General features: G+C 33.1%; 1 protein-coding gene across 2 annotated transcripts; it reads right to left on the reverse strand.

The window, feature by feature from the left end:
* Nucleotides 1-584: 584 nt before the first annotated feature.
* LOC114377640 (COP1-interacting protein 7-like) lies at nt 585-9,688 on the reverse strand. 2 transcript variants are annotated; one of them, XM_028336256.1, is made up of 13 exons: nt 9,259-9,688; nt 8,462-8,641; nt 7,929-8,049; nt 7,794-7,851; nt 7,612-7,664; nt 7,484-7,539; nt 6,604-6,759; nt 6,277-6,473; nt 4,479-5,845; nt 3,329-4,282; nt 2,373-2,778; nt 1,166-1,231; nt 585-1,047 (listed from the first exon to the last, which is right to left on the reverse strand). In XM_028336256.1, the coding sequence occupies exons 1-13, from the start codon at nt 9,315-9,317 to the stop codon at nt 989-991; spliced, it is 3,732 nt and encodes a 1,243-aa protein (XP_028192057.1). In that variant the 5' UTR covers nt 9,318-9,688; the 3' UTR covers nt 585-988. The 2 variants fall into 2 exon arrangements, with proteins under 2 accessions (XP_028192057.1, XP_028192065.1); XM_028336264.1 differs by lacking the exons at nt 7,794-7,851; nt 7,929-8,049; nt 8,462-8,641; nt 9,259-9,688 and having other exon boundaries at nt 6,604-6,713.
* Between the last annotated feature and the right edge of the window lie 4,409 nt (nt 9,689-14,097).

Consider the following 14,097-nt stretch of genomic DNA (forward strand, 5'->3'; position numbering starts at 1 on the left):
TACTATAACAACGTATATTCATCAAACTCTGATTAAAAACAACGGAGCATTTATTAATAAAACTCTTCAAAAGGACTTTTAAAATTATAAAGGAATTTAACTCAATCAATAAAAATTAAAACAAGATGTGAAATTATTTTAGGCCATGCACTGCAACGGTTCAAACAAACCACGTCATAACCACCTGAAAATTTTGTCTTCGCGACAACTTACAACTGCCGATATAGGGTAATTCTCATTTTTTTTTCTTTTAAATAAATTTCTCATGTTGATTCTTATAAACTTTTTATTCCATTTTAATTTTTGTCACTATTAAATGATGATGTGACTAAGATTGAAAAACAGATTTGATGATTTGCAACTGATAGACACTAAAATGAAAAACAACCCTGTCTTAACAACCCAATCCTAATGAGTAATGATATTGTTCTTAAAAATGTAATTACAGAACTTAGAAACAAATATCACCTATAGTCTAATGTTTCATGATTCCTTAGGATCACATAAATTGTGGCAATCATCAAGATTGCAGAAGGGTTAAGGTCCATTAAAGCTGGATAAAATCAGTTTTGAACAATTAAACATAATCGAATGCGTATCCAAGTAGATGCCAACCAAAACTATACATTGAAATGTTTGTTTTTCTTTTTCATTGAAAAGTACGATAATTGATTTTCCTAATGTCAAAACATAGTGGCATAATTTACATTACCAGATGCTGAACCAACCAATTCCTTAAGGATTCAGAATCAATCTCCCCATCTAGATTTCCAATAAATTTGAGAAGGTAAGCTCAAAAGGGCTGTCAAAAAAGGGCCTAAAATTGCTTTTGTTAATAGCTGGATTCCAAAAGCAAAATATTTTCAGCTAGAGTACTAGACACACAGGACCATTGAGGTCCCCAAAAAGGAAAAATAAAATTAAAAGAATCAAGTAAATGGTCACTGTGTCAACCTCAAGCAGCAGCATATATTCTGTCAAGCCATCATTATCTTTTTTCCTTTGTTGCTTTTCGGAATGGCGATAACAAGGAGAAAGAGCGAGAAGCTGCAAAAGAATGATGTGTTAAACATGTTCCATATTCAGAATATTAACAGGAATCTAGATGATAAGATAAAGCAAGAGTTTATTCAGGTTCACTTGAATAAATTGAGCAAGTGCTTACACTTTGGAGGAGTTGCACTGGCTGTGGGAGTATCATCTCGAGAGATCAAATTCTTCAGAGTATGAACTAAGAAAACACAGCAAAATCCCAATATGATGGCCAGCTTGAGTATATCAATCATATGTTACAGATAAAACACAATATGGTGTGACCTTCTATCAATTTGTCACATGACAATAATATTCACAAGACATTTATTAAAAGGAGCAAGGATGAATATATGAAAAGACAAAGCAAAAGCTATAACTTCAGTACTATATCTAGATGATAACATCTTTTTAAAAAAAAATAGAAAAAAGAAAAAGGAACAGTTATTCGGGATGTGTTATGTTTATTTTCACTTTGTTTCAGTGTTGTCAAGAACAACGGAAGTGATGAAATAAATAAATGATGTTGCACTGTTCCCTATGCAAATTCTTGAAAATGGAAAACAAAATGAAAACAATGTCTCATTTTGTAATTATTAGTGAAAAATATATCTACTGAATGAAAACAGAAAACAAGCCAAATGCACCTTGGATTTTCACTTAGTATGGTTATTTATGTTCATTATACTTTCTCAAGTAACTTGCAATTTTTAGTATTGAGAAAGCAAACCATTTCTGAATGTTGGTTTAAGTGAAGTCAATACCAGATCAATATGGCAATCCATGACAGCAACTGGAATGATGTTGGTTTAACCAACATGCAATGCAGTTCAGGTAAATGCATATGCCAGAGAATACATTAATCATTCAAAAATTTGATTTTATGAGATGCTATGTTGTATGTCATAATCTTGAATCTTCACAGGTATAGCTTGATGTTACCAAAATGGTTATATATTTAACTTTTTTATGGCCTTCAAATTAAATAACTAAAAATGAGAAGGGAAAGGAGAGTGTATGTCAGTGTTGAGTATTGGGGGAGGGAGATTCATGAACTCATTTAGGTACTGGCAGCTTTGAACTAAGGGGTTTGGAGTCCACAATTTAGTCCTTAAAAGACACATCAAAATTGTATTTGATATTTTTAGATTTATAGTTTAAACTAATTGGTTGGAACACAAGGTTTTGAGTGTTGTAAGGATCATGGTATCAACAATGTGATTTGTAGAATAGAACTGTTTGAAGTGAAAGTGTACTACCATATATCAAAAAGTGCTCTAAAAATGTAATTCCTAATATATACTATGGTAATATGCTGGTTGCCATTAGGATCATGCTACCTTCATTCGAGGAACCATTAGTTCCAATCTCATTTGCTTCGGAACCATCAATACTGGTATTATCCGATTCCATGTCACGTCCAGCAGTAGGCGAGTTGTGATTCTTTCTTCCAAATTTTAACAGCCGTCTCAACCCTTTCGATGATTCCTTTACCTGAGGCTTCTCAATCACTTCAGGAATCTTCTCAAGTGTTGAGTTTCTGGAATCAGACACACGTGATCTAAAAGTCTCCATACCAAGTGATGCACTGTCCAAGCTTGTGGTAGGTACTTTACCATGCTCAGAGTTTCGTGTGCAACAATCTTCCAAAGAAGAAACTCGAGCATGTGGGGCATGATATGCTTCATCAGTAATATGAATGCTAGATGATTTTGAATGCCCTTTATCTGTATCATTTGTTTTAACCTGATTTTGGAAGAAAATATATTCAAAATTAACTGATGTATAAGAACTTTTCTCATGTATGGAGAATTCAAGATAAACTACACCACAAAATAACATATCATTCCTGACATTAAAAATCAAATATCAGCAAATTTATCCTAATATTGAACATAGACTTCTCTTCCCAACAAAATATCTGAATACTACAAGAGTTCGAGGAAAACCAAAATTTTAAAAATGTGTAACTGCTTTTGATTTTATGTTATAATGTCCCACAATTTTTTTTAAAAAAAGGATGTAAAGTTGGCAGTACAAGCTTGTGCTTCGCCAAGAATAAATTAGAGGAAACATATTAGCTGCAGTTTCAAGCCTCACACAAAAACATGTTACTGTAATTTGTTCAGTATTTCATAATTACTGTTATTTGTTTAAAAGATCATATGCTTTCAGACAGACAGAACATTCACGAATAGTTCATGATCATTTTAACATATTTTTCTTTTATGCATACTGATTACAAGAGTATAAACTATCAAGACAGTTAACAATAAATAAATTTATGAAAACACACCTTGGACAATAAGGGTAGCACATGTGATTTGTTCTCCAAGGTTTCCATATCTACTGAAACTGGGGCACGAACAGCAACATAACTTGACACTGTCTCAGGTTTCTCCATCACTTTATCATTGTCATACTGTCTCTTTGGCATCCCTGTTTTTTCTTTTGACTTGTCATTGCTAATATTGGGGCCACAAGGTTTTTCACGCTCAAGCATTACAACATTCTTTTCAATTATAGGATTATCATCTTCATCATCAATGGATGAAATTCCAAATTCATTTCTCTTCAGCATGGCACCTTCTGAATTCATAGAAGATTTGTTAACATTCAGCTTCTGTGTCCTCTCTTTAATTGATGATTTATTTTGGACGATGTTATTAGCTTTAGGTGTTTTAATTTTTAGTTCGGGAAGGGTTGCAGTCTTGCTTTTATCATGATTCACAATAGCAGAAATCTTTCTGATCTCAGTCTCATTAGCTGCTTTAGTCACTGAAGTTGTCCTAGCACCTCGTGGTTTAACAGAGACAGAGGAAGTATGACGAATGGTACTCATTTTAGGTTCTGACAATCTTCTAAGTCTTGTCATCGATGCCTTAGTATCAGTTGTACCATCACCCTTCTCTAGCTTAGATTCGGGCAGAGAAGGCGCTGATCGGCTTAATTTGTTTGTAGCTAACTGGCTTCCAGTACTCAATCTGCTGGTTTTTGGGGCTTTTGAAGACTCGCTGGATCCAGCAGAAGCAATTCTGATGGGAAATCTTGGGAAGGGTGAGGATGAACCCGGCTCTGAATCACTAAACTTGGATCCTATATAAGAGCTAGGTGAAAATTTCCTTGGAATCTGTTTCTTGGTTTGCTGTGGTGGCGTGGATGACTTGGTGGCAATTGAATTACTCCTGGCAGCAATTCTCTTTTGCCTCTCCATTTTTAAAGCGTCGAGGCGTTTTATCTCTTCCTCTTCCTAATCATTATAAACAAAAGAGAAGATAAATAGATTTGAGAAACATATGAATGACCTTGAAACATGAATCTCTTATTTATCTAAATGTTAAACATACTAAATATAATGTTAAGTTTATTTCAAATTTATGTTATGCATAGGCAATACAAATATGAAATGGGAAAGGAGGATTAGTAGGTAGGGGAATATAGATTACCTTCTCTTTCTTCAGCTTTTGGGGATCAGCTTTGTTGTTCCGTAGTCTTTCAGCGCGTGCTCTTGCTTCATCCAATGGACTTGGTTTATTAGTCTTTCCTCTCCTTATTGGCCCAACAGTCTTTTTTACATCAGAATTATTTGGAGTAGGTTTTGATTTCAGATCTTTATCCAACATCTTAGATCTCAGTTTCGTGTGAGCTAATAATGAACCTTTGTTTTTTTTATCTTGCAAAGCACCGCTTCCAGACTGAGCCTGCAATTCATAGTCTAAGGCAGGGTCATAACCCATTGACCCCTTTTCTGCTCCTCGTTCAGGCATCAAACTCAATTCATCTGGCTGATAATTGGAAGTATTTTCTTCCTTCCTGTACACCTTTGGGAACTCGGAGTCCATGTCAATAGCATTTCTCTCAAAATTTCCTGAATCTTTGACTCTGACTATATAGGAGTCATCATTCGTATCGTGAAACAACTTCCTTTCCAATTTATTGCTTGAATAACCTTGTCCATTGACAGATGCCACATCTGAGGAAGAATGTAAATTACCATTAACAGACTGTCCTGACCTAGATAACAAGACATCATTGGATGACCTAGGCATGCGGGTCAATCCATTGCTAATGCTAAGCATATCTATGGCTCCACCTCCTCGAGCTTCATGCATATTCCGCTCCGTAAAATCTATAGGATCATCAACTGCAACATGTTTTTTTCTTCTCACTTGATCAAACTGAACTTGGTCAATGGCATGTCTATCTTCATCTACTCCTCTCAGTAAACAATTTTGGAATGCTAGCCACTGTCCTCCATCAGCATCTTTCCCAGAGTCTGTTACTTCCTTATCAGATGAATTCAACATTTTAAAAGATTTGTCACTGGTCCCTCTTCTTTTTGAGGTCTTAACTGACTCATGAGCATCTTTATCTCCATCACTTTCAGAGGAATAATCTGAACATGATCCACTGCCCGAAGATCGTTCTGTCTTTGTTATGTAATTGATGTTCCTAATGACCACCATTCCAGATTTCTGTCTGCCTGATCGGCCAGCCTTCTTCCATCGTTCTCCAGTCAGTGAACGCTCCCTCTTCATATCCATTTCATCCCGAGTTTCGGATTCTATAAGCTGTCCATTATCCATGGAATGCCTTCTATGTCCCATTGGTGTTGAACAAACTGGCTGCATAAATGGGCTGTTTGCTGGATAAGTCTGATAGTAGGGTATCCCTTGAACTGGATATGGCTGAAACATTGATAAAGCACCTGGGGAAGAATGAACAGACCAGGAGGAAAACCCATTATTTGGAAAATGACCTTGAACATCATCTTTGTAACCTGCAGTTGGTTGTCTGTCCGTTGGAAACACATCTATAAATGTGTAAACAACAATGTTAGTACATTTTTAAGGGAGAGAAAAAATAGACACCGGGCTCAGATCTAGTATTCTTGGTAACCAGAATAAAAAAATTATATTCAACAAAACCCCAGTTAATTCTTTCTTCCATTAGTCATAGAACCTATGAAATTGACAAACCCTCAAACCCAAATTTGCAGGCATTGTTCACAGAACCTAAAACCCACTATAATAAGACTTGTGTATGGCTTGATTCCAAACCACCCTTGTTCTTTCATGTATCCCCAATGAATCTTCCTCCAACTATTTTCTCCCCTTAATCCACTCAAGAAAATAATAATCCTTTGAATGACCTCGAGCCCCAGGTTAATATAAAGGTATGCACTACTAAGTCACAAACAGTGCGCAAATATACAAGTCCACATGTGCTGGAGTTTTCAGGTACCTGAATTAGTTTTCCCATTACTTTCTAAGTCCAATTTAGTATGGGAAGTAGTAACCATATTGGAAAATATGATGCCTGATGCATTTATTGCAGAGAAGTCAGCATGATTGGGCGTCACTTCAGCAGTTTCAATTTCAAGCCATTGGCCACTCTCATGCTTTCTTTTCCAAAGAGAAATAAAATTTCTACATGCATCCCTGAAATATGACATCAGCAATATCATCCAGAAATCACATATATGTTATCAACCAATTGGCCAAGAACCCAACATCTCACTAATCGGTATATTTAAGGTGAAAATTGGTAAAGAAAGATAATTATTTTTACATCAAGCGTGATGCTTCAAAGCATTCAGCAAATGACATCAAAGCAGGCATCATGTAGTCAATGTCAAAACCCGCAGCAACAGCACGTGCAAATGCCATTCCTTGCTCTTTCTGCAGCATAGATTTACGTGTCTCCAGGACTTTCAAAAGCTGAAGTCTAAAACAATACATAAAGAAGGGAATACAATACAACACAGATGTTAACAACCAATTTTACACAATGAACAGATGCTCAACGAGTACAACACTTTAAAAAGCACCGATTCTACATATGTGAACTACACAATAAGGTTTGTATGTTAGCTTAACTAATTTTTATAACAAAAATTCAGTCAATGTCACTTCATTTATCATATGTTGTAGTGCTAATTTTAATCCACTAAATTCAATAAGGAGTCCTTATGTTGAATTGTAGATAACCTTGTTGGAAAGGGTGGAAGGTCAACCCCAAGTACGAGAAATCTATTATTGTTTGCCAGAGAAAATGTTGGCAATCATAGTATCCATAAAGATAAGACAAGACCTGAAGATTTCAAGATAGCATATTATCTTGTTGACCTGCTGGTGTAAATTTTACAATACAATTTATCACAATAAGCTACAAGAAATTTGTTTACTTTAAATGGCAATACAACAAGCCTTATCATAGGGCAAAAAAACAAGGGTAAAAGTTAGTCACTAAGGAATCAATTGTTCCCAATTGCAATCCATGTATTAGCAAATGTTACAAAGCCCCAATAAAATTAGATAAAAAATTTAGTGTGATATTCAGGTCAGGCATGGGCTGCATTTTATATTAATCATACACAACCGTCAATTAAAATTTCCTACTGGATGATCATACAAAAGAAGGAAAAAAGTTGAAGAGATTTAGAATTTACTTTGAGTTTCCTTCTGATTTGGTGCTTCCATTTGTTTCAGGTGGCAGTGTATCAGACTGGTACATATCCACACAGACATTAGAAAATGATAAATTAATATAAGATTAGGGCATTCAAGACCTTCTAACCTTGTAAAGAACAATAGCTTTCTCCTCATTCGTATTCTGCTGAGTCTTCCTGCCTGAGCAAAGCAGCAAGTCTTCTTAGTTGCAAACAATTATAAATTTCAGCAAAGCTTTAAATATATCCAAATTTGTTGAATACAAGTTAGTTGATAGTTTTACACAATAATAATTTGCAATAGATGTACCTGTTCTTTCAAAATTACCGTCAGTGCTTTCCACATGTTTTATTTGGTATTCTTCCACCTGCAGGTATACAAGTTACTTTAAACAGACCTTTAATTGCTGAGATTGAATTTGAAAATTGTTAGATATTTACTTACAATGCTAATCCCTATAGAATTATTTCCTTGAATTGCAATTGCCTCTTCAATTTGTGCAATTTCGGATTCTATAGTATACACACGTTCCAATACCTCAGGAGTGCTAACAAAGCGAACAAACCTACAGAAGCAGAGGAAATTAGTTCTGCATGCTAATTTATATGAAACTGAATGTCACCTAGAATCATTCGTAAGAGGACACACTTTAAGTTTCCAACCTTAGAGTTACAAGTCATTTAATTTATGTGTTTAACTTTCAAAGGCATAGTTTCATTGTCATTTCCCCAGTACTTCCCTCTTCTTTTGAAAGATAAGAACACAAGAAATATAAAAGGGATTTTGAAGAACATATTACACCAAAAACAGTACTTCCAAAACGGCATACTAGATCCATGTTGAGTACTGGAAGAAATGACAGCAATCACAACATTGAATAAGCATATTTAAAAGAAAGATCAGTGTCAATTCAAATTTCAAGTTGCATTGATAGGAATAGTTAACAAAAAAAAATTATGATAACTAACAAGCCAAACCTTTCAACAGTTCCCTTGGTAAACCATGAGGCGTCACTGCCATGCTCAGGCACAAGAACAATTGAATAACCACCCTTAGCTATTTGATCTTGAGCAGCCTTCAAGTGGGATAGAAATGGGTTGAGCAAACCCGAGGCAACTTTCTCCTTCTTTCCATTCACAGTTATAACCAAGTCAAACCTGATTTAGAGAGGAGGGTAAAAAAATCAAATCAAACAAGTCAGGCAGCGAACACCTACAACCATCGTTTTTAATGAGCTTTTGCATAGATCAATTAGTGACCTAAAAAACACTAGTAAAAATAGCATACACTCTCTCAGTAGTTAGTAACCCATTTCTTAAGTTCGAGTTCTTCTAGTACTGAAGCTCATCAGCAACCGCACTGTACCATCCAAAGAACTTCAATAATGATCACATATCAAATTAACCACCGATGAAAGCACCCATCAGCTACAACATTTATAAATAACTGGAAGATAACACACTCCAGTTGCAAAAACAAAAATCACGTTGGCTCCAATCATTTCAACACACTTCAGAGTAAAACTGAACTAAATCACTTGACAACCAAATGAATCATAGTCCTCTAACTCAAGTTATCATTACTTCTAAAAACACGTAGTCATCTCCATTTTAAATCACTTTATCAAATAGCCCAACTGCTTAAAAAAACACAAAATCAATAAACTTATTCCTTAGTTCTTGCTTTCTATTTGTAGTGAGAAATGGCACAAATGGTAAATAAATAAAATGATATAAAATACATTGATGAATGGGGTAACAAACACTATTATTACCTGGTTCTAGTTGGTGTGAGCTGAAACACAGCTGAATCCAACCTTGTGGAAGAGTTCATTGTGAGAGAAAGCAAAGTACCAAAACCAGCAACTGGGTTTTCTTTTCTCAGGGATCACACATGAGTCTCTAAAGTGAGGCTAAGCTAAGCTCACTACCCAAAAAGGAAAAGGCAAAGTTTCAAAATGGGGTTAGACTTTGGTGACTTAAAAAGGCAAGCTTTGCTTCAAAAACATGCTTCAGGGGCCCAAAAAGGAGAGAAAAAGGGTAAGTTGCAAATAAAGCTTAGAAAATGGGGTTTTGAAGAAGAACTTCTTCAATGGCTTTCAAATACAAATCAAGGACAGGATCCAACGTTGTTCTTCTTTCGATACCAACTCGTAGAAGGGATCATCAACCTTCAATTTCTTCTTCACACACAAATATCACAAAAAAAAAAAAAAAAAAAACGGGTGAAATATTTTCGGAACTGTGGAAAAACAGTGAGGGCAGAGCCGGTATTTCACACAAATTTGACAAACGGCAACATAGTGACGCTATCAGACACATACTTGTCTTTCGAAATCGACATTATTTGCTTGAAATTACCTTGCTGCCCTCAAAAAGTTTTTTCTATAGTTTTCCATTGCAGAGTACCGTTGAAGTTGAATTGACGCCCTATTAACTAATAAGTGACGAATGCAAAAATTGATTTTTGGTGAAGTGGCAAATATTTTTGTTTTTTATTTATTTTAAAAGTTACTTAATTTAGTATAATTTTTTATTTAATGAAAATCAATTATAATATGTTTGGAAACTTGTTATAGATTTAGTACATGTTTGTATGAAGAAAAAGCTCAAAAGTATTTTTAGTCACAAAATTTTATATTAAAACTGTTTTCCCTTCTGAATTTTCGCATAATCAGACATGTTAATCTTAAACCATATCTCTCTTGAATTCATGGACAGTTCAACCTTCAGCCGCAAATCCTCCGTTGTTGTTTCTTCTATGGCGGCGGCGCCACCATGCCTCCTCTTTCTTCACCATCAACAAAAACTACACAGACACTAAACACAACACGCACACTCAGAAAACACAAACAAGAAGAAAAAAACAAATCAAATCGCGAGCACAATTTTATTGCAACTTTTGCGTCTTTAGATTATGTGGATCACAGTTTGTGTGAATATTTACTTATAATTGCATTGGCTAATATTTTAACAATTTTATATTATTTAGCAAGAATTAAAACTTGCATTGAGTTAAAATGTAGTAGACCAATAAATTAACATATAAATAATTAATAATAAGTTAATAACTATTATAATTAATGATATGCTAATAGTTTATTGATCTTAACTATATCATTAAAGTGAATTAATTTAGTTAGAGCATGTTATGGTGGATGGTTGTCGATCGTCCTCCAAGATCTATGTACCACTTTTAAAATCTCACTTCATTATTGAGCTGCTTAACTTCCTTATTTAATAATGAAGAAATCATTCAAATTGCAATGTATGTATACCAGAACTTTCTTTTTCTGTCGCTTGACTTGGAAATTATTATGAATGCATGGGTTCAATAATAACATTTGTGGATAATAGAATTATAGACATTATCACTAGCTATTGACATTTATGTCTGTTCACTTTGCTTAAGTTTATAATTATGCTGTTATAATTTTATAAATTACTCCATTTTCATACGTTCATTTTATAAGAGAGCGTATAAATTAAATAATATACTAATATTTCTATTTGTATAAAATAAAATATTTTTAAAATTTCCTAATATGATATTTAATATTAAATTATACAAATTGTTAAAGAATTAATCGAAGGTGAGATAATAATTAATATTATATTAAAATTTAGAAAATAAATAAATAAAAAAGAACAAAAAAACGAATAACGTAACATAATAATTTACTTGTATTTGTAAGATGGTATAAAAACATTATGCCTTATGTCTTTTTCTAACTTTTAAATTGATTAAATCCGAGAATCAATCATTGTGTGTTTTTGTAAGCTTGGGAGGGGGGGTAATGTAGTATGACATGGACTAGTTATATAGTGTCTTTTGGCATATTGTTTTTGATAAGGACATTACAAGAGGAAAAAATAATCAACATATACTGAGATATAGTGAAAGCCAAATGAAATCTAACACATGACAAGATATCAATGGACTGATTTTGCACTATCATAAGCTATTTTCAAAGGTATTCAAGGATATTTTTAATGAAAAATATCGACCTATAAATATGGGGAAGGAGAAGGAACTCTTTTTCAGTTTTTTGTCATTCTTAGCAAGAAGATTAATCTCAGCCTTACAGCTTGGTGTCCTGATATAAATTTATGATTACATTGGCCAATAAAGGATAAGATTGATGGACCTAAGCTAAAATGTTCTAATCTATATGATAAGATTAACCAAATCATTATTAAACTGATCAATTCAAAAGCAAGATTCTCCAATTCGGGAACAAATTGCCCAAGTCATATGAACTAATTAAGCGAGGTGAGGCTAAGATTGGTTGGTAACTATACTTTGATTTTGATTTAGTGTGGTGTGTGACCGGTTCTGTCAACTTTTTAGATAGGAGTTACATTGCATTTGATTTGTATAATTCGGTTTTAATTTGGACAGATTATGTCATTCGGTCTGGTCCAAAATAGGAGTCACACACGTGCTAAAAATAAATTTAACCACCACAAAATAGTATATGAAATAACAAAAATAAGGGATAGAATTATGTTTTTGCAAACTTTCAAATCTTTTTACAAAATAGAAAGATTTCTTATATAAGTTTAGGATGAAACAATTAAGAATAAAAAATTATTTTAAACTCAGAACGAAAATGCAAGGACTTGTGGAAAATAGGTTCATTAATAGTTCAAGGTTTTATTTTAAAAGATTTGATTGTGTTGAAAAGACTTAGATGAAAAAGTTCAATTTTAGATGTATTTATGAAAAGTTTTCTTGACTTAAAAATTAATAAAAACCAGCTGACATATTAACAAATAAAGTCAATACAAAGAGAAGGAAGAGAGTAACATATAATAATTTTTATAATGATTGACTATAAATTTATATTACATCTAATCTTCATCCTTTAAAATAACATTTCACTAATACAATTAATCATAATTATACCAATAACTATTAAATTTAATAATCTTGTCATTTCACCAACTTCACTCTTAATTTCAATCTCATAGGTCATTGTTGGACTTTGTCATTCCCAATAATTTTCTCATCATTATAATTATCTTTTTTTATATAGTCTTCATCATCATTCACAATCTAACACGTCATAAATCATTAATATTATTATTATACTTTCAAATTTAAGGGATTGAAGTTTTGGGATAGACCTATTTTTTCACTCCTATTTGTCGTGCTCCCATGTGTCAATGATTGCAACACTTACTATTGATTGTTATGGTTTCATGATGCCTCTCCTTGAGCACACAACTTGTGTGTCGCATCCACATCTTTGGTTTCTTCACATTAATTCTATGTTGCCAAGAGTTAAAAAAAGCTTTAAACGTGATTAGTGCACGAAATTTTTATTTTGACTTGTTTTCAAAAAGAAAATGATCGATCAGTTAATCGATCCCATAAAAAATATTATGATGAGTAGTAACGAGCATGAAATTAAGAAGACACACCAAAACTCAGGTTGCCATAAATAAGATGAAAATGGAAAATTACGATAACAAAGTGCAACAAAAAGATGAGGAAAGGCACACAAGCACAAACTTCATAGGTTGGTAACTCATCCATTCATTTAATGACATGTAATTATTTTTGCCACGTTAGAAAATATATTTTTTTTCAATTAAAGTTTAAGGACTATTTTGAAAATTTAATATTTTTTGAAAAGACAGTTTAATGACTAATGTTCCTAATTCTTAATCAATCTTTAATCTTCTTTTTCTCGACTTGCTTTCCTACTCCTATTCACCGTGCTCCCAGGTGTCAACAACTGTAGAACTCACCATTGACCATGATGATTTCATGATGTCTCTCCTTCAGCATGCAACCCGTGCGTCATATATAGTTATGTCTTTGGTTTCTTCACGTTGATTCTATCTTGATAATAGTTAAAAAAAAAACTTAAATAGTGGCTAGTGCATGAAATTCATGTTCTTACTTTTTTCAAAAAGAAAATTGGTTACTTGTCTCATTAAAACATTATGATAAGTAACTTTATTATTTTAGGTGTGGGTCATGCTAACAGCACATATTAAAAAAACAACAATGTGATGTGTTTATAAAAATAAAATAAGAAAAATACTTTTTACTGTCCAACACCGAATCGTCAAACATATGACAAAGTGATGAACAAATTACATATTAAAAAATAATTTTTAAAACTAAAATTAATAAAATTTTATTTTAAATAACAATATCTCAACATGATTGTATAAAGACTTATTATTTATTAAAAAAGAAACATTAAACAAAATTAATTATGATAATTTAATAAGTTTTTCAATAACATAGTACACAACAAAAACAAGCATTACACCCTTTCCCCTTCTTTTTCTTCTTTGTCTGCATCACATACCCTTGACTCTAATGAATAAAATAAAATAAACGAAATAGATTTGTAATACATCATGACCCATAACTTAAAAACTTGAATCAATAAAACCTAACACCATAATTTTAAAAACCTTACGATTTAAAGGTAAATTGAGCTTCTAGAGCTTTAGATCCAAATCCATTACTTCCACGTCTGAGTTGTTGTCATCATCCACGTTAACCAAATCAATGAAATCAATCTTCTTGATGGGTTTCTCCAAATTTGAGATAAATGCCTTAAAGCCATCACCATTAATATTCCCAACAT

Source organism: Glycine soja, chromosome 2 (genome assembly GCF_004193775.1).
Source record: "Glycine soja cultivar W05 chromosome 2, ASM419377v2, whole genome shotgun sequence".
In the NCBI taxonomy this organism is placed as follows: Eukaryota; Viridiplantae; Streptophyta; class Magnoliopsida; order Fabales; family Fabaceae; genus Glycine; species Glycine soja.